Genomic DNA, 21,155 nt, shown 5'->3' with positions numbered 1-21,155 from the left:
CATATTCATTACGGATATCCTAAAAACCCGACTGGCTTGGGAGGCCCGTTGGACCGGTTTGATCACCCCTATTCTACAACACTCTAAAGCAGGGAAGTGCCACAAACGGGTCTAGTTTTCAGGACATCCAGAATGAATATGCATGAGATATGTTTACAAACAGTGGAGGCAATGCATGCAAATATACCTCTTGCATATTCATTCTGGATATCCTGAAAATCAGACCTGGTTGGCAGAGCCAGCATTAAAGCTCAATGTGCTACAAGCATTAAAACTGGCAGATAAGTATATTGATACAAAATATAATGGCAGATGAAGGTTCATCTACTGTAATTGATTTGTTTTCCCTTCAGGAGAAAGGAAATGCTGACATTTCTTTCTAATCTGTTAAACTCAGAAATCTGATTATGAAATTAAGTGGGTTCCAAGAAAAATGTTAGCAAGTAGGTTACAGAAACTCCTGTTCCCCCTCAGCTCTTCCTTAATAACTAGTCAGAAGTCACACCTGCAACTGAATACACAGTCTTTGATTAGGTGTTGAGAAGAAAGTCAGATGGCATAGGAGACACCTTGGTTTGCCATCTGCCTGCCAGCCACAAGATAATTGGATTGGGACAGTTTTCTAATTAAATTGATTTTAGATTTAAAAAAATATATAGATCAAGGATTATGATAGAAAAACAAGAACCTGCCCAAGAATGTTTGGATTGGATAATCCCCATGACAATAACATTATTTTAGAAGACAGAGATTCATCGCAAATTCCTCAAGTGCATTTTGTATGTGTAGGAAGCTGAGGTCCCACCACCTCATGCTCTCAGGCATTAGAAGATTGGAACCTGAAAGCTTCCAGTAAGATAAGGGGCAGCAGATACTGATCTAGCTTGTAAGAACATTAACCTTTTGCAGCCTTTCGCCTGCAGGTCATGAACCTGACTAGCCAGCACTGAGCTAATAGAGCAAGGTGAGAAAAAGGAAGATTTTAAGAGAAAATTGAGAGACAGATGATTTTATTGGCTCTCATTACTCTGTAAACCTTGTTTTTCTTTCTTTCTTTTTTTTTTTTTTTTTAAGCAGCCATTTATCTTGCTTCTTGCTTAAATTAGCTTGAGAATGCAGCTACAATTTGTGCTAATCTTGTGTTATGCAGGAATTCCTTTTCCAGGAATGAAAATCTTATTTGGACAGTTTGGTAATCAGGCTCCTCAGGCATAGCCTAGAATAGGGCTTTTTCATTATCAATTTTATTCAGCTTTCCTGGACTAGCACCTACATGATACACCCCAAACCATCTGTCATGCTGCTTATCAATCATATCCGATGCTGGCCTCACCTCAATCCCTGATTAATTTGGCATCCTTTTGGGTTTGTTAACTGGGTTTTGATTAAAGGCCCTTTGTAAATAAAATACATAACTTTTTTTTTTTTCTGTTTCAGGAAAATGGCAGACGACTTCTCTGTAAGTTTGACATCGCATTTTATAATAATATAACCTTTCCTTTATTAATACATAGACATTCTATGTCATTTCTTTTGTGTCACATTTGCTTTACAAATGCATGTTTATTAACAGAAAAGAAAACCAGTTAAATGACAATTGCATGATTTCTGTATTTTATTACTACAGTTCTGAGACTAAATCAGACCGTTTGACTTTTTGGTATTTTATGTCTTTCAATTATTATCTAAGCATTTGTATGAATTCAGATAGTGAAGTAATTGATCATCATCAGCAATGCATAACTGTTTTTGAGATCTCACATAGACACTGTATTGAATATTTACTTATTCATTGCTCTAGGAATACAACAGAGAAACACTGTGTAGTAGATATGGCGCAGGACATTTCATAGTGCTAGATTACTCAATAGACATAGTAGGCATATGCCTGAAGGGTAGGGGGTGGGGCAGGCAAGCCTCCGTAGGTTGCCTGTTATATAGCCTATAACAGTCAACCTATGGGAGTGGAGGCCAAAAGTGTTGATGCCAAATGGCCCATAGAGGGTCTTAATCCACCTCTGACATTTCATTTAAATTATAAATGAATTATCAGGCCAATGCAATATAGGCGCTAAAAACGAGTGCTCATATTGAGCGCCTGTTTCCCCAACATGCGCCCAGCCACCTCTCCCGGGCGCAGGATGCAATAGGGAAATTTAGCTTCCGTGTTAAAAAGGAGGCACGAGGGGAAATTGTGCATCCCTAGTGCCTCCTTGGCAACGGGCGCCCGGGAGAGGTGGCTGTAAGTGCGGGTTACGAAAATGGAAGCTCAATATGAGCGTCAGTTTTCTCACAGTACCGGCACAATATATATGGCCTGGACTGTGTATATTATTTGTATATATCGTGTACCCTGAAAAAACTTTTTCCCCAGTCAAGCCTTTTTTTTATGGTCTCTGTGGTTCCTCCTTCTTAGTATTGCGATGATATTTTGCAGCAGGAACTACAGAAAGCATTTTTTTGTTTGTTGTTTTTTTTTTTGTTGAGCCCTTAAGTGTGGATTGACTTAAATTTTCCACTTTAAACAGGGCAGTCATTTTTTTGCATCCCAGGGTAATGGCTAATAGAGATGTGAATCGTGTCCTCGATCGTCTTAACGATCGATTTCGGCTGGGAGGGGGAGGGAATCGTATTGTTGCCGTTTGGGTGTGTAAACTATCGTGAAAATCGTTAAAATCGTGAGCCGGCACACTAAAACCCCCTAAAACCCACCCCCGACCCTTTAAATTAAATCCCCCACCCTCCCGAACCCCCCCCCAAATGCTTTAAATTACCTGGGGATCCAGCGGTGGTCCGGGGCGGCGGCGGTCCGGAACGGCCCCCTCAATTGAATCGTGTTGTCTTCAGCCGGCGCCATTTTGCAAAATGGCCGCCGCAAAATGGCGGCGGCCATAGACCAAAATGATTCGACGCAGGAGGTTGTTCCGGACCCCCGCTGGACTTTTGGCAAGTCTTGTGGGGGTCAGGAGGCCCCCCCAAGCTGGCCAAAAGTTCCTGGGGGTCCAGCGGGGTTCCGGGAGCGATTTCCTGCCGCGAATCGTTTTCCGTACGGAAAATGGCACATACAACTTTCCGAATCCCCCAGGCCTGCGGTCATCGAGGCGGCGGTGGCGGTGGGAGCCGGCGGGCGGGTGGGCGCGCGTTGGATCCAGGCGGTGGTGGGAGCCGGCGGCCGGGTGGGCGTGCATTCATCCAGGCAGAGGGAGATTTCGGCGCTCAAGGCGTGACGTCACGATGCTTGACGTCACGCCATGTGACTGCCTTGAGCGCCGAAATCGCACGGGCATTCATTCACTGCCGGCGGGGGCCATGCATTCATCCAGGCAGAGGGAGCCGGCGGCGAAAGCGGCCTCCGGAGGCCGCTTTCGCCGCCGGCTCCCTCTGCCTGGATGAATGCACGCCCACCCGGCCGCGGCCTGGATCGAACACGCGCCCACCCGCCCGCCGGCTCCCACCGCCGCCTGGATCCAACGCGTGCCCACCCGCCCGCCGGCTCCCACCGCCGCCGCCGCCTCGATGACCGCACACCTGGGGGAATCGGAAAGTGACAGGTATTTATACATATATATAAACAACTTACGCTGCAATGTTAATATGGAGGTCGTCCATGGTTTTTTACACTTTACTCCCTTTGGTTTTACCCCCATTTTTTACACTTTATTCCCGTTTTAATTTTCGCCCTGCGCCTTGCTTCGGGAGGGGGGGGGGGAACCATCCACTTCCTGGTGCCTGTCATTTGAAATGACATTTGAAATGACAGGTACCAGCACACCCAGGATACTGTATAGGCGCTGTATTAGCGCCTTATACAGTAAAATGGGTTGCGCGGGCCTAACGCTTGCCTAACGCTTCGCAGCCGCGGCATGCATTTGCATGCAATTTGAAGAGAGTATCGAGCGGTAGGTGAAGAGAACTGTGCGTGCGGGGAACGAGGGTGCGCCCGGCACTGCCGCACTGTTTCTACCGCGGCCTTAGAGTATCGATCTGTTAGTAAATTCCAAGGCAATGAGGGACCAAAACTCGTCCTTATCTACCACCCTCTTGATAATCACCCTGACTCCTTCTTTAAACTATCTGAATATTCCTATGTGACACTGCAACTAATCCCCCATAACTGGAGGCAGGATGCTACCTTTCGGGCAGAGGCCTTACCCCCTTCCCAAGGGGTATGCCACCAGCTTCCAGCATAGCAAAAGCAATCTTGGCTTTGTTCAACTAATCAAAGATACCACACAAAGCATGGATACTCTATTGACTTAATCTTCCATTCCTCAAGCATTCAGCTTGACCCCTTACTCAATATCTGTAGTCCTCTTTTCCTGGTCACATCACAGTCTAGTCTGGGCCACCATATCAATCTCAAAACCGCTTGTTTCTATACTCAGAACCTCCCACCAGAAACTTATTCTCTGCTTATATTTTTGCTTACAATAAACTTCTCAACCTACCAACAACTACCACAGACCCACCAAAACTTCTAGTTCATTAATGGAATAGTAACTTCTCTATAGCTATCAAGAATTCAGCCCCTCTCAAATCCAATTCTTACCAGAATCCGAACCGTGCCCCCCCCCCCAAAAAAAAAAATTCTCTTTGGTTTCACAAAGGTGGTCTTCTTCTCAAACAATCCCATCAACTCAAATGGGTATGGCTGAAACAAAACATAGATACCAACCTTAATTTCTGCAAAAAGTACTCCATAAAATACAAAACAGCCATTCAACAAGAAAAAAAAAAAAAAGGTCTAATCTGGATATGTAGTCCTTTCTGTGAACCAATCCAGTAAACCTTTTGAACTAATACAGAAACTCTCCGAGTCAGAATCCCAAACATCTTCCACCATCACAGAGAATTACATAGCTTAAGACTTTGCCCAGTTCTTCATGGAAAAATCCAAGCTATTTATTTCTCCTTTACATCTCCACCTCTACTTTCACTCCAACCTCACTCACCCCAGACCCAGATGATTCCAGTAATCAATTACCCCTCCCCCAATCTCAGCAAATTCAATTCATCTCTCTCCAGAGTCTGACTTCAGGACAATCTCATCACAAGAGGTGGACAGGATTCTCCAGAGAATCAGTTGGTCTGTATGCTTGTTAGACCATATGCCCCCACAGATTTATCAGTAACCTGAAGCAACCAATATAATAAATGCCATTCTAATTAAAGGCTCCTTACCCCATCACTTAAAAAGGCAGTTATAAAACCTATCTTGAAGAATCCTGGCTCCAATCCAAAAATAACTACCAACTATTGTCTAATCTCTAGCCTTCCATTTTTGTCTCAGCTAGTATTCAAAATGGTTACCTCCAACTCCAAGACTTCCTAGAAGAATATAACATTCTACACTATTATCAATTTGGCATCAGAAAAAGGCCAGAAACTAGAACCCAACCTGTTGGCCATCACCAAACAGTATCCACCTGCATGTAGACCAAGGTGGTGATTCCCTTCTAGTCTAGATCTTTCTGTTGCCTTTGATACTATCATCAACTCCTTATTCAAGAGATGTTGGCATCAAATGCGCTACCTTCAAATTGTTTAAATCAATTATATCTAACAGAATAGAATCTTCTGCATGGGCCAACAGACCATCCATCACTTGTGGAGTGCCACAGGGCTCAATTTTCTTTCTGATCCTTTTCAACATTTACGTTCTTCCAATCTGTAACTTCAGTCAGGCCTTTAACATTGAATGGCACCTATGCATCAAAATGGGATCTGATCAAACTTCACTCATTGCTAATCTTAATGATTGTCTTACAGCAGTAGCCCAATGGAGTCCTATGTAAGTTAACATATTAATATGTTAAACAGCACACAGTGTAAACATTAGCATCTGTGTGTTAAAACTGTGATCTTGAACATTTTCAGCCTCAACCTTAGCCTGAATATTCATTATAATAGGGGACACTGAGAGCCTGATATGCAAATTGTGCTGAATGCTACTTAGCTGGATAAGTGGCGGCTGCTGAATATCCGGCTACGCTCAGCAGCAGCCACTTAGCTGGATAAGCCATTTATTCAGCTAAGTAGATAACCCTTTAAGGGGTGGGCAGACTAACTTACAGGCTGATAAAGTACAGTGCGCTCCGGTGGAGTGCATTGTTAACCTGTGTTTGGATGCGCGTTTTCGACGCGCTAGCTTTCTCCCTTATTCAGTAAGGGGTCGAAAATGCGCATCCAACCCCCCCGAAACTAATAGCGCCCGCAACATGCAAATGCATGTTGATGGCCCTATTAGTTATTCCCGCGCGATTCACTAAGTAAAATGTGCAACCAAGCCGCACATTTTACTTTTAGAAATTATCGCCTACCTAAAGGTAGGCGTTAATTTCTGCCAGCGCTGGGAAAGTATCATAGCGATATTAAGTCGGAGGTCCCAAGGTAAAAAATAATTTAAAAAAAAATATTTTTTAAATCGGCCAACGGCTTGCAGGTTGAAAACCAGACGCTCAATTTTGCCGGTGTCCGGTTTCCAAACCCGTGTCAGTCAGCGGGTTTGAGAACCGACGCCGGCAAAATTGAGCGTCGGCTGTCGAATTCACTGACAGCCGCTGCTCCTGTCAAAAAAGAGGCGCTAGGGATGTGCTAGTGTCCTTAGCGCCTCTTTTTACCACAGGGCCTCATTTAAATACTGAATCGCACGCACAGGAGAGTGGCCTGTGCGCCCGCAGGAGAGCGGGCGCACAGGTCGTTGGAGAGCTCGCCCGCTCTCCCACAACTTTTACTGAATCGGCCTGCTAGCTGGATAAGAAGTGATATTCATACTAATCCAGTTAATATAATTGGATAAGTTAAACTTGCCATAGAGCTCTATGGCAAGTTTAACTTATCCAGCTAAGTAGCACCAAATATGGGGATTTACAGCAGCATTGCCATGCTACTGAGCATCATAAGAACATAAGAATATAAGAACATTCCATACTGGGTCAGACAATCAAGCCCAGCATCCTGTTTACAACAATGGCCAATCCAGGCCATAAGAACCTGGCAAGTACCCAAAAACTAAGTCTATCCCATGCTACTGATGCTAGTAATAGCAGTGGCTATTTTCTAAGTCAACTAATAGTAGGTAATGGACTTCTCCTCCAAGAACTTATCCAATCCTTTTTTAAAACCAGCTATACTAACTGTACTAACCACATCCGCTGGCAACAAATTCCACAGTTTAATTGTGCATTGAGTGAAAAAGAACTTTTTCCGATTAGTTTTAAATGCACCACATGCTAACTTCATGGAGTGCCCCCTAGTCCTTCTATTATCCAAAAGAGTAAATAACCGATTCACATTTACCCGTTCTAGACCTCTCATGATTTTAAACACCTCTATCATATATCCCCCCTCAGCCATCTCTTCTACAAGCTGAACAGTCCTAACCTCTTTAGTCTTTCCTCATAGGGGAGCTGTTCCATCCCCTTTATCATTTTGGTCGCCCTTCTCTGTACCTTCTCCATTGCAACTATATCTTTTTTGATATGCGGCAACCAGAATTGTACACAGTATTCAAGGTGCAGTCTCACCATGGAGCAATACAGAGGCATTAACATTTTCCGTTTTATTCACCATTCTCTTCCTAATAATTCCTAACATTCTGTTTGCTTTTTTGACTGCTGCAACACACTGAGCTGACTATTTCAATGTATTATCCACGGACGCCTAAATCTCTTTCTTGGGTGGTAGCTCCTAATATGGAACCTAACATTGTGTAACTATAGCATGGGTTATTTTTCCCTATACGCATCTCCTTGCACTTATGCACATTAAATTTCATCTGCTATTTGGATGCCCAGTTTTCCAGTCTCACAAGGTCTTCCTGCAATTTATCACAATCCACTTATGATTTAACTACTCTGAATAATTTTGTATCATCTGCAAATTTGATTACCTCACTAGTCATATTCCTTTCCAGGTCATTTATAAATATATTGAAAAGCATGGGTCCCAGTACAGATCCCTGAGGCACTCCACTTCCCACTCCCCTCCACTGAGAAAATTGTCCATTTAATCCTACTCTGTGTTTCCTGTCTTTTAGCCAGTTTGTAATCCACAAAAGGACATCACCACCTATCCCATGACATTTTACTTTTCCAAGAAGCCTCTCATGAGGAACTTTGTCAAATGCCTTCTGAAAATCCAAATACACTACATCTACTGGTTCACCTTTATCTACATGTTTATTAACCCCTTCAAAAAAGTGAAGCAGATTTGTGAGGCTAACTGGTTTGTAGTTTCCCGGATCGCCCCTGGAGCCCTTTTTAAATATTGGGGTTACATTAGCCACCCTCCAGTCTTCAGGTACAATGGATGATTTTAAGGATAGGTTACAAATTTTTACTAATAGATCTGAAATTTCATTTTTTAGTTCCTTCAGAACCCTGGGTTGTATACCATCCAGTCCAGGTGATTTACTACTCTTCAGTTTGTCAATCAGGCCTACCACATCTTGTAGGTTCACCGTGATTTGGTTCAGTCTATCTGAATCAATACCCATGAAAATCTTCTCCAGAATGGGTATCTCCCCAACATCCTCTTCAGTAAACACTGAAGCAAAGAAATCATTTAATCTTTCCGAGATAGCCTTATCTTCTCTAAGTGCCCCTTTAACCCCTTGATCATTCGGTCCAACTGACTCCCTCACAGGCTTTCTGCTTCGGATATATTTTTAAAAGTTTTACTGTGAGTTTTTGCCTCTACGGCCAACTTCTTTTCAAATTCTCTCATGGCCTGTCTTATCAATGTCTTACATTTAACTTGCCAACGCTTATGCTTTATCCTATTTTCTTCTGTTGGATCCTTCTTCCAATTTGTGAATGAAGATCTTTTGGCTAAAATAGCCTCTTTCACTTCACCTTTTAACAATGCCGGTAATTGTTTTGCCTTCCTTCCACCTTTCTTAATGTGTAGAATATATCTGGACTGTGCTTCTAGGATGGTAGTTTTTAACAATGTCCATGTCTCTTGCACAATTTTTACCTTTGTAGCTGCTCCTTTCAGTTTTTTTCTAACTATTTTTCTCATTTTATCAAAGTTAGTTTCCCTTTTGAAAGTTTAGCACTAGAGCCGTAGATTTGCTTACTGTCCCCCTTCCAGTCATTAATTCAAATTTGACCATATCATGATCACTATTGCCAAGCGGCTCCATAGACATATTTTTGAATATCCGCCTCTCTCATTTTTGCCATATATGTACGGTTGGTTCAATGATGCCTGGTTGCTCTCCATCCTATAAAGGCATGCAGTTCACGTTCTTTGGTCGTTTTGGCTTTTGTTTGCTCTGTTTTATGGACTGTGTCTGCCCAAGGGCCTAGATAGGTTCCATTCACTATTTGTTTGCTATCTATCCTGTCTAGGCATGCAAATTTGGGTCTTTGGCTGCCAAGGTTTTGTTTTTATCTGTTTTATTGTGTTTAGTTTGATTGTGGATATAATATTGTAATCCACTAAGAATTGTGGATTTTTTTTAAATTCCTGATTTGACTTTGCATCTTAATATATCAGAATTTCTGGATTTTATAATGAAGCATTTAAGCTCTTTTAGTTGCTACTGTATTACAGAATTATTTCTGTGCTACTTTTTAATTATTACTTGTTTTTTTAGTTTTAAGCTGAGGCTGACAGTTCTAAAAAAAAAAAAAAAAAAAAAAGCAGAGATTGAATAGTTACGTGTGGGAATTCAGAATTAAGAGGATGTGACTGTTCATATATCTTAAATAGATTGAACTCGATTTAATAGCATATTAGCATATGAGTACTGGGAAGATAATTGATTTTTATGATTTATTTTTGTTTTAGATTTTATATAGTATTTGAATTTATATATGTCTGTTCTTTATGATTATGAATGTACCATTGTAAACCACCCAAAAATGGTGATTGGCGGTCTAGAAATTTTTAAATAAATAAATTAGTGGACTATACATTTTTTAAATAACTGAAACAAACTCAAGTTAAACACCTCCAAATCAAACTCCTCTGGCTCAGCTGACAAGATCATTCCCTACAATTGCTGCCTTGCACCCTGAGAAGTCAATGTGAAGACAAGGGTTTGAACTCTATCAAAGGCTCATGATGGAAACTTACATCACTAAGGACCTCCTTTCTGTATCTGCACCAGATCTGCCAATTGCACACCTACTTTGATAAACACATTCTTGCTACTGTAATCCATGCATTAATCACCAGCTGAATTAACTAGTACAACTCTTTATTCAACAACATTTCTCAATATAGTACGAACCAGCTCCTACAGAGTATTTCTGCTAGAATTTTGGTAAGAATCAAACCAACTCACAACAAAAAAAATCCATACTACATCTGCTTCCAGTTGAAAGCAAGATAAAATTAAAGAGTCTCTGTTCATGCACTTGAAGATGAAACAAACAGGCCCCTAGTGTTATGGTTTTGAGGTGTTTGAGTGGATTCTTTGGTACTGTGGAGATGATCATGCCCACGGGGAGGAGCCCCGTGAGGAACCACAGTACTAGGCTAGACTCGGGGCACACAAACACAGAGATTCGTCTTTTATTATACAGCAGAGTGATACCACCAGAGGTGGCAGTAGTGAGGTGATCCAGAGGTAGCAGTCCAGGGACCCTCAGCAGAGGGGACCCGTCTCACCGAGATGGTATAGGGAGATCCAGGTGTAGGTTCCCAGCGCAGCAGAGCTGTAGATGAGACAGACTGAGAATGTTAGATTACTCACTAAGTTGGTAGCTGTATAGGTGGAGATCCCAGCAGGCAGAAGTAGTTGGATTGCAGGCACCAAGCCAGGGAGAGCAGGCCCTCGAGGAGCGAGTACCTGATCCCAGATAGGCACCTGAAAGAAAGCAAAGGGCCCCCGAGGAGCAGGTACCCAGGTTAGAGAAATACCCCGAAGGGCAGAGAGAGCTTCCAGCGGCAGCAAGGAAGCGGCAGAGTAGCTCAGACCGGAGGCTTTCCATCCGTTCACAATCCTTGCTAACTCAATGAGCTAGCAAACAAGAGAAGGCTGAATACCCAGATGGCGTGACATCACTCGAGGGGGACGCCCCCGAGGTTCCCGCCGTGACGTGGATAAAGACTTGGGTGGCGCACGAGTGCGCACCCTAGGGGGCCCTTAGGAGAAACATGGCGTGAGGCTTTGCCAGAGCCGTTCCGGGGACGCCGGAGAGAGCGGCACGCAGACGCGGCGGTAGCCATCTTCCCAAGACTAGCGGGGAGAGCAGAGAGAAAGGTGAGGCACAAAGGTCAAAGCCGTCTGAGACCGGTGGACGCAACACCAAGTATCCCTCCCAACTTCTTTCCTCCCACATTAATTTTCTTTCCTCCCTTCCTGCGGCCTCTCCCAGATTATCCTGTTCAGGACTTAGTTCTCAATGTTATTCTAACTGTAAAGTTGATTCTATATTGGAGACCCAGGGTATGCAAATATATCTCATGCATGTTCATTATGGCAATCCTGAAAACCTGACAAGTCAGGTATACCTGCAGGAGAGGTTTGGGAAACAGAATACTGCTTTGCAGTGGATGGCCAGTAACAAAAGGCAGAATACAAATTAAAAATTAGTATCATTATTGGCTTTTTATGGAGGTGCATAAAATAAAGTGGGATTTGAGACAGAAACCTGATTATTACCTCTTTCAAAAACATAATTATAGTTGCAAAAAAAAAAAAAAGGAAAGAGGTCATGAGCAGTAGGTAACTTACTATTTATATATGGCTAGCACACAGGCAGCATGGTAAACCAAATGCTTACACATACTGAGCTGGATGTCAGAAGGACACCTCCCTAATACAAACTCATCTCACTTAGCAGAAACTGTCCTGTTTGTTTGTTACTTATGCCAGTTCAGTCAGTATGGGTGGGGAGTGGCCTATTCAATCATTATGGTTGGAGAGTGGGGGGGGGGGGGGGGGGGAATGGGACCTTAGGCACCAACCAATTTTTATTTATTTTTTTTCTTTAAGGAGCTAGAGAAACTATTCATAATAATTTACCTACCGTTTTCCCCTAGAACATAAGATTGCCATACTGGGTCAGACTAAAAGTCCATAAAGCCCAGTATCCTGTTTCCAACAGTGGCCAATCTATGTCACAAATACCTGGTAGGATCCCAAAGGGTAGATAGATTCCATGCTGCTTATCCCAGGGATAAGCAGTGATCATTTACTCTTTCAGATAATAGGACTAGGACACTCCATTAAGTTTCAAGTAGAACATTTAAAACAAATCAGAGAAAATTTTTTTTACTCAAAGCATAATAAAGTTCTGGAATTTATTGCTGGAGGATGTGGTTAGAGCAATTAGTGTAGCTGGGTTTAAAAGTGGTTTAGATAAGTTCCTGGAGGAGAAGTCCATAAACTACTATTAATCAAATTGACTTAGAGAATAGCCATTGCTTTTACTGGCATTAGTAATATGGGATCTATTTAATGTTTGGGTTCTTGCCAGGTACTTGTAACTTGGTTTGGCCACTGTTAGAAACAGGATACTGGGCTTGATGGACCCTCAGTCTGACCCAGTATGGCAACTTCTTATCTTCCTATGATTTTTGCAACTCCACCTTAATGATGGTTTATGGACTTTTCCTCCAGGAACTTGTCCAAACCTCTTTTTTTAAACCCAGCTACATTAACAGCTTTCACCACATCCTCTGGTAACAAATTCCAGAGCGGAATTATGTATTGAATAAAAAAATATTTTCTCTTATTAGTTTTAAATGTACAACTTAGTAACTTCATTGTGTGTCCCCTAGTCTTTGTAATTTTTTGAAAGAGTAAACCATCGATTGACGTTTACTCATTCTACTCCACTCATTATTTTACAGACCTCTATCATATCTCTTCTTAGTCACCTCTTTCCAAGCTGAAGAGCCCTAGCCTCTTTAGTCTTTCCTCACAGGGGAATCGTTTCATCCCCTTTATCATTTTGGTCACCCGGGGGCAGACATGGCATCCATGCCAGAGCCACAATAGGAGCAGATGAAGAACTAGGGCAGGTGGTTGTGCAGGGGGCTGGAGATCTCTCACTATGTAGGAGGTGACACTGGGCCTGGCAGTTGTGACTGTTTCATGCCACTATCACATTGCTTGGTTTTCCTGAGGAGGAAGTGATCAGGAGGTAGCATTTGAACTCATAGGTCATCAGGGCATTATATGAGGAGCTAAAAGATGAACTGGACACACAGCCAGCTCCCATGCCATTCCAGGCCTTGTTAAACTTGCACACACTACATTCCTGGCTTCTGGCTCCTTCCAAACAACTGTCAGCATTGTAAGGAGGCATGACCCAAACTAGTTTTTCTAGGTCCTTGCAACAGTGCTCCAAGCTTTGAATTTCCATGTTTGTGATCATATCAGCTTTCCCTCACAGAGGCATGAACTGTGAAGACTGATTTCTATGCTGTTGCGCAGTTCCCTAAAGTTTTGGGTGCCATAGACTGCATACAATGCTCTCATTCCATCTTGTGAGAGGGATAGAGTTGTACTGCAACTGCACGCTCTCACCCAGTTATAGTTTAAATGGTGCCCACTGTCTGGGTGGAGGAGTAGCCTAATGGTTAGAAAACAGGCTGTGAACCGGGGAAACCAGGGTTTAAATTTCACTGCTGCTCCTTGTGATATTGAGCAAGTCATGTTACCCTCCATTGCTTCAGATAAAAACTTAGGGCCTCATTTACACAGAATAGGAGAAAAGGACCTTAGTAAATCAGGCCCTTAGATTGTAAGTCCTCTGGGGATAGGGAAATATATATTTATATTCCACATATATTTATATGTGGAATATAAATTAAAAAAAAAATAAAAGGATGCTGCCTTATAGTTTGTAAATATTTTCCCATGCACTTTGTTATTAGGCTTTCTCATGGACGGATAGCCTCTGTGGGCTAGTACATCTGAGGCAAAGGGAAATGGGGGTGAGAGGAGTCATACAAGGCACTTTAGAGGAGAATGAGTATGCAACTCTGTTACCTTAGCATCCCTTTAAGGCAACGACCTTCTCTTTCATTAAAGGCCTCCTATAGTTTATCAACATGTGTATACTGTGAAGGCAACTGCCTGTTTTTAATGTGGGGCCAGAAGCACATAACAGCATATTTAGCAAAATTAGCTGTCCTACTAGAGAACAAATTGCTATCCACATGTTGGGTCTGTAGCCAGTATGTGACAGGCAAACATCTAGCATTTGTCTGTTGTTCCAGGCAGGGCTGTCAGGGTCTAGGTGCCACAATGCAGGGGTTGCACCTCTGGGGTATTCTTAATGCATATGGTGGCAGCATTTTAATAGTTCTGGGCCTTCCAGCAAAAGGGTTACAGTAAAGCATAATAAGGGCTGGGTGACTAAAGCAGAACCCTCTAATAACTTGCTGTATAGTATTGGGGTTGCAAAGAGGAAGAGGTTGTGCCTTACACATGCTGGCACCTTTGGGTGTGATGTCGACTAGTAGCTTATATGTAACAGTGATCCTCTTGTAGCCAAGTGTGTGGCACTATTCCATAAGGGTCTATAATTAGAATCTAGACAGTCTTCATACTTCATGATCTCTGTCTGAAATGTATGGAGGGCTTTTTTTTTTAATTGAATATGTGCATTCTCAGCATTCTTTGTTTTGTCTTTTTGTAGGAGTCTACAGGGCACTCTTGCAGTTGACATAGTGAAATGGCATGTAGTAGTAAATATCAGCCCCGTAGGTCAAAGTATCAGTTGTGCACTGTCAGAGAGTGATTTTGACCAAGATAGCTACTGGTTGCGGATATATGTGGTCTTAAGAATATAAGATTTGTCATACTGAGTCAGGCCAAAAGTTCATAAAGCCCAGTATCCAACAGTGGCCAATCTAGGGCACAAGTCCCTATCAGGACCCTAAAAGGTTGATAAATTCCATGCTGCTTATTAAGAACATAAGAAATTGCCATACTGGGTCAGACCAAGGGTCCATCAAGCCCAGCATCCTGTTTCCAACAGAGGCCAAACCAGGCCACAAGAACCTGGCAATTACCCAAACGATAAGAAGATCCCATGCTACTGATGCAATTAATAGCAGTGGCTATTCCCTAAGTAAACTTGATTAATAACAGTTAATGGACTTCTCCAAGAACTTATCCAAACCTTTTTTGAACCCAGCTACACTAACTGCACTAACCACATCCTCTGGCAACAAATTCCAGAGCTTAATTGTGCGTTGAGTGAAAAAGAATTTTCTCCGATTAGTCTTAAATGTGCTACTTGCTAACTTCATGGAATGCCCCCTAGTCCTTCTATTATTTGAAAGTGTAAATAACCAATTCATATCTACTCATTCAAGACCTCTCATGATCTTAAAGACCTCTATCATATCCCCCCTCAGCCGTCTCTTCTCCAAGCTGAACAGCCCAAACCTCTTCAGTCTTTCCTCATAGGGGAGCTGTTCCATCCCCTTTATCATTTTGGTTGCCCTTCTCTTTACCTTCTCCATCGCAATTGTATCTTTTTTGAGATGCGGTGACCAGAATTGTACACAGAGTTCAAGGTGCGGTCTCACCATGCCTTAGTGGTGTGAAAACAGATACAATTTACCACCATTGGTCAATGAACAAAGGTTAGATTGCAAACATGTCATCTTATCCTTAAACACACAGGTGAACACAAAGAACAGACACATTAAGTGGAAGTGGCAACATAATTGAAGAGAGCCTAACCCTTATGACTAGGTAATGGAACTTGTCCCTGCCTCTGTATAGCAAAACACTATTTAAATCCTTTTATTAACTGTCCAGGGGTGTGGGGCAGGCAGCCAAGAGTGAAACACTTCAATGCAGTACATAGGTGTGAGGCTATGTAGGAAAATGTCTATGGGAAGTCAGTAATAAAAGGTAAGAGCCAACAAAGTGGCCATTGTAAGAGACTGGAGACAAGACTGGAGACCAATTAGATGAAATCATTGTACAGCAGGCAACCTTCAATCACCCTGGCACAGGGACTCTTCAGTTAGGGCAGGCCCAGCTGCAAGGATGACATAGGAAAGGAAACCTTGATGAAGGGCAAATCCCCTGTTCTCCTGTTCACTTCTTTCGTCCTCTAGGCTTCTTGCTTGAGGCATCTTCTGCCCCAACCAGATAGCCTGGGAATACAGTTGGGTGTGGTTGATGTTGATACTGGACTTGGGGGGTGTCACTTGCTGGAAGGCTTGCACAGCTTGCAGGATGATGGTGTTCAAATTGTTGCTGGCAATGGTCGGGCTTGTATTTACATTTTTCACAGAGGCTGTTTGTGTATTGAGTCTCTTCAAAAGTGTTAGTATTTGCTGCAGCTGGGCCTAACACATCAATTACATTTCCCACAAGGCTTCTTAGGTCTCTGTGGAGTGTGCTGCTTTGCAGATGTAGATCTTCTTGTGTGCTGGCCATGGTAACGTTTGGCAGCTATGGGGGTGCCTGTGGTTCCAGTTGAGTTGGTGGTATTGTGGGCAGTAACTCTTTGACAACAAAGTGGATGCTAATGCAACTGACCGATCCGCTCCTTCTGCAACCTGGCTGTCATCCTGCACATGCGGTGGTGGCATCTGGCAGTGTTGGCATGCCCTCCTCCCATGTAAGATCTGGTATCAGCTTCACAGATGGTAGAGCTGCCAGGTTCTGACCTTCACTCTTCTTCCTGCCTCTTTGGCTGTGGCTTTGGCTGGGCCCTTCCTTCTTGCTATGGGTGAACCTTCTGCCCTACTGTCTCCTGTGTGTGCTGAGTCCTGCAAAAGGAAAGGAGGCAGGAGAGCTTATGAATGAACTGGACCACAATTTAAACTTGATGCATAAATATAAGATTCACTTTTCTAATCTGAAAGGTTAATAGCTTATTACTTGCTGTCAATCTTCTTGTACCCTCCCTTCATAGCTCCCTCCTCCAAGGCTTATCTGCCACCTCTTTGTCTGCTGTGCACAGATCCAGCACCACCCCCTTGAAGACATCTGGCCCCCATTTGTGTCTCAGGCTGTTCCATAGATGTCATGGTAATTTGGCAAGGTGCATGTCCTCCAGTCTCCCTCTGGTACTTGGCTATCTTTGATTTTTTTTTGTTTTTAAGGCTAGCCTTGAGATTATGAAAGTGGTGGGCCACCTGCTCATTGGCAGTCCCATCATCAATCCTGTTCCAGATTATGGTCATCGAGCTCATGAAGGTTTTGGCTGCCTGTTGCCTGAAGCACTGGTCACAGTGTGCAATTACTCCCTCTTTATGCAATTACTCTCTTCCATGGAGAACGTGCGGGCATGTAGCTACTGCTTGCCCTTGGTATCTCTGCCTCCTGACTGGGTTGTCATTTCTGTGTGGAGGGATCTGTTCACTCCATTTCTGTTTCCAAAACACTCCCATCTCAATGTCCTTCCTCCCCCGCCCCCTTCTCTGCTGTCTGCCATTTTCCTACCTTTTCTTCTCACTCTCATGCCTTTCCCTTGCCACCTCCTTCCTCCCACTACCAATCCCACACTCTACCTCTGTCCTGCAGCTCCCCACTACCTCTGGCTCTGATAGCACTCTGGCGCTCTTCCTTCTCCCTGGTCTGCTCCAAGCCTACCCTCCTCTCTATCCTCTCTCAATCCAATAACATGCCTCCCATGCCCACTCACTCCCCTTCCTTTCACCATCCTTCCTCTTGCACACACACATAAGCAAAGCAGCCCTTTTAAACTCTAAACAAAAAGGACAGACAAAACGGAGTGCGCGCGCGCGCGCACACACACACACACACACTCTTCTTTCACTCACAGATAAAGACTATACACAATAGAAAAGGTAAGGACACTGCAAAACCATAAGACTCAGGTAATCAAAATTTAGAACCTCCTCTGTCACACATCTCATTCCTCTCTCCTCCAGCCCCTAACCAACTTTCAAAGGAAAAGGAAATTGGCTTTGCGCAATATTTTCATAACCACACCTCTGAGTTTTTCTAAATATTGCGGAACACGTTATTACCACCTGATTTTAATAGTAAGTGTCACATGTTAATAGCTTTTATATACTATGGCTAATTGAATGAGCCCCTAACTTAGCTATTTTTTAAGTTCATTCAAAAATATAAGTAAGCTCCCTGTTCTGTATTTCTTAAGAACACAAACATTTTTCTTTATGTATAAGAAAAATATATAGCTAGAGGACCAGTTCCAGAAGAGTCCAGGAAAAGCCAGATTGGGTGTGGCTCACTAACAGCTCGATACAGTAACATTCATTTGAAGATTTCTCGTCTGTAACAAGCTCGCTGCGCACAATTCGGACGCGTAAGGCAAACCAGCGATACAGTCTCCAGTTTCACGCGTCCGTAGCGCTTCTTAAAACAGACGCGTAACCCTTCCCCACCCGGCATGTAAATGAACGAATTAGCTGTATAATGAAGGAATTAGCTATTCCCCTCCGATACCGTAACGCGCGCTCAGGTTATCTCATTAGTAACGCACTGTTTTGCCGCGGCCGTAACGTCTTAGTTTACCGCCTCCCCCTAGTAGGAGTTAGGACTGTGAGTCTAGTAACAAATCCATCGACACCGCTTAAGACACTCAAAAACAATAAAACACAATAAAAAAAAAAAGCGATACAGAGATGATCGAGAAAATGTAATGATGTGGGACACACAAAACCTGTCAGAAAAAAAAATAAAAATTTTTAAATACCTGTCGGAGGGCCGCGTGGGTCCAGGCGGCGGCGGGAGCCGGGTGGTCGCGTGTTAAATCTAGGCCGCGGGCGGGTGGGCGCCTGTTCCAAGCGGCAGAGGCGGCGGGGGGACACGCGTTAGTTCGAGACGGTCGGTGGGCGGCGGGTGGTCGCGTGTTAAATCTAGGCCCCCGGACCCGCCCCCGAAACGCTCCCGACACGCCCCCGAAACGCCGCACTGACTGGGCCCGCCCCCGACACGCCCCCGATATGCCCCCCTCAGAAAACCCCAGGACTTACGCGAGTCCCGGGGCTCTGCGCGCGCCGGTAGGCCTATGTAAAATAGGCTCACCGGTGCGCAGGGCCCTGCTCGCCTAAATCCGCCCGGATTTGGGCGGATTTAGGCGAGCAGGGCTCTTAAAATCCGCCCCTTTTCAGATACATCAGTGAAAAGAGAAAAGTTCAAAGTGGTATAGTGAAATTGAAAGGTGGAAAGGATCAATGTGTGGAGAGAGACGAAGAAATGGCAGAAATATTAAATGAATACTTCAGTTCTGTGTTCACTAAAGAGGACCCTGGAGAAGGACCGTCACTAGTTAACAAGAAACTGGAGGGGAGTGGAGTAGATGTAACTCCATTTACAGTAGAAAATATATGGGAAGAGCTGGTGAAACTGAAAGTGGACAAAGCCATGGGTCCTGATGAAGTTCATCCCAGAATACTGAGGGAGCTCAGAGATGTGCTGGCGGGTCCGCTGTGTGACCTGTTCAATAGATCCCTAGAAACGGGAGTGGTGCCGAGTGATTGGCGAAGAGTGGTGGTAGTCCCGCTTCACAAGAGTGGGAACAGAGAAGAGGCTGGTAACTACAGACCGGTTAGCCTCACTTCGGTGGTGGGAAAAGTAATGGAGTCACTGTTGAAAGAGAGAATAGTGAACTATCTACAGTCAGGAGAATTGCTGGACCAGAGGCAGCATGGATTCACCATTGGAAGATCCTGTCAGACAAATCTGATTGACTTTTTTGACTGGGTAACCAAGGAATTGGATCAAGGAAGAGCACTCGATGTCATCTACTTGGATTTCAGCAAAGCTTTTGACACGGTCCCGCACAGGAGACTGGTGAATAAAACGAGAAGCTTAGGAGTGAGTGCCGAGGTGGTGGCCTGGATTGCAAACTGGTTGACGGACAGAAGACAATGTGTGATGGTAAATGGAACTCTCTCTGAAGAGAGAGCGGTTTTAAGCGGTGTACCGCAAGGATCGGTGTTGGGACTGGTCCTTTTCAATATCTTTATGAGCGACATTGCGGAAGGGATAGAAGGTAAGGTTTGTCTTTTTGCGGATGACACAAAGATCTGCAACAGAGTGGATACGCCGGAAGGAGTGGAGAGAATGAGACGGGATTTAAGGAAGCTGGAAGAGTGGTCGAAGATATGGCAGCTGAGATTCAATGCCAAGAAGTGCAGAGTCATGCATATGGGGAGTGGAAATCCGAATGAACTGTATTCGATGGGGGGAGAAAGGCTGATAGGCACGGAGCAGGAGAGAGACCTTGGGGTGGTGGTATCTAATGATCTGAAGTCGGCGAAACAATGTGACAAGGTGATAGCTAAAGCCAGAAGAATGCTGGGCTGCATAGAGAGAGGAATATCGAGTAAGAAAAGGGAAGTGATTATCCCCTTGTACAGGTCCTTGGTGAGGCCTCACCTGGATTACTGTGTTCAGTTCTGGAGACCGTATCTCCAAAGAGACAGAGACAAGATGGAGGCGGTCCAGAGAAGGGCGACCAAAAAGGTGGAAGGTCTTCATCGAATGACTTATGAGGAGAGATTGAAGAATTTAAATATGTACATCCTGGAGGAAAGGAGGAGCAGAGGTGATATGATACAGACTTTCAGATACTTGAAAGGTTTTAATGATCCAAAGACAACGACAAACCTTTTCCGTAGGAAAAAAATCAGCAGAACCAGGGATCACAATTTGAAACTCCAGGGAGGAAGACTCAGAACCAATGTCAGGAAGTATTTGTTCACGGAGAGGGTGGTGGATGCCTGGAAAGCCCTTCCGGAGGAAGTGGTGAAGACCAGAACTGTGAAAGACATCAAAGGGGTGTGGGATAAACACTGTGGATCCATAAAGTCAAGAGGATGTCAATGAAGAGTGAGTGGCTCGCCAGAATGACGGCTACTGCCTGGAGATAATACCCTTATTCAATAAACATACACACGGTTACTGCGACCCCAACATCGCTCTAAGCTTCAACGGCAAGAGGAAATGTGGAAAAAAGGATTTGCACTCACAAAGCGGGGAGTAGCTGGCTTGTTACGGCGGTTACTACCCCAAACCAAATAAGCCTGATACTTCACTTTCAATGCATATCCAGCATAGCTCTCTGCTTCAACGGCAGGGGAGAAGAAAAACTGATACTTCACGCATATCCAGCGTAGCGCTCTGCTTCAACGGCAGGGGAGAAGAAAAACTGATACTTCACGCATATCCAGCGTAGCTCTCTGCTTCAACGGCAGGGGAGAAGAAAAACAACCAATAA

At 43.9% G+C, this 21,155-nt stretch overlaps 1 protein-coding gene across 5 annotated transcripts in view; it reads left to right on the top strand.

Moving 5' to 3' along the window:
- The window catches only part of LOC115089880 (galectin-3-like), a 72,592-nt gene that overhangs the window by 12,114 nt on the left and 39,323 nt on the right, over nucleotides 1-21,155 (top strand). For all 5 annotated transcript variants that reach the window (XM_029598278.1, XM_029598277.1, XM_029598275.1 and 2 more), the window contains exon 2: nucleotides 1,438-1,459. In XM_029598278.1, the coding sequence (XP_029454138.1) occupies nucleotides 1,442-1,459 (18 nt within the window). In that variant the 5' untranslated portion in view covers nucleotides 1,438-1,441. The remainder of the gene's footprint in view (nucleotides 1-1,437; nucleotides 1,460-21,155) is intronic.

This window comes from Rhinatrema bivittatum, chromosome 4, assembly GCF_901001135.1.
Source record: "Rhinatrema bivittatum chromosome 4, aRhiBiv1.1, whole genome shotgun sequence".
NCBI classification, from domain to species: domain Eukaryota; kingdom Metazoa; phylum Chordata; class Amphibia; order Gymnophiona; family Rhinatrematidae; genus Rhinatrema; species Rhinatrema bivittatum.
Note: the sequence above shows the minus strand (reverse complement) of the source record. Positions and strands in the feature narration are given on the sequence as shown.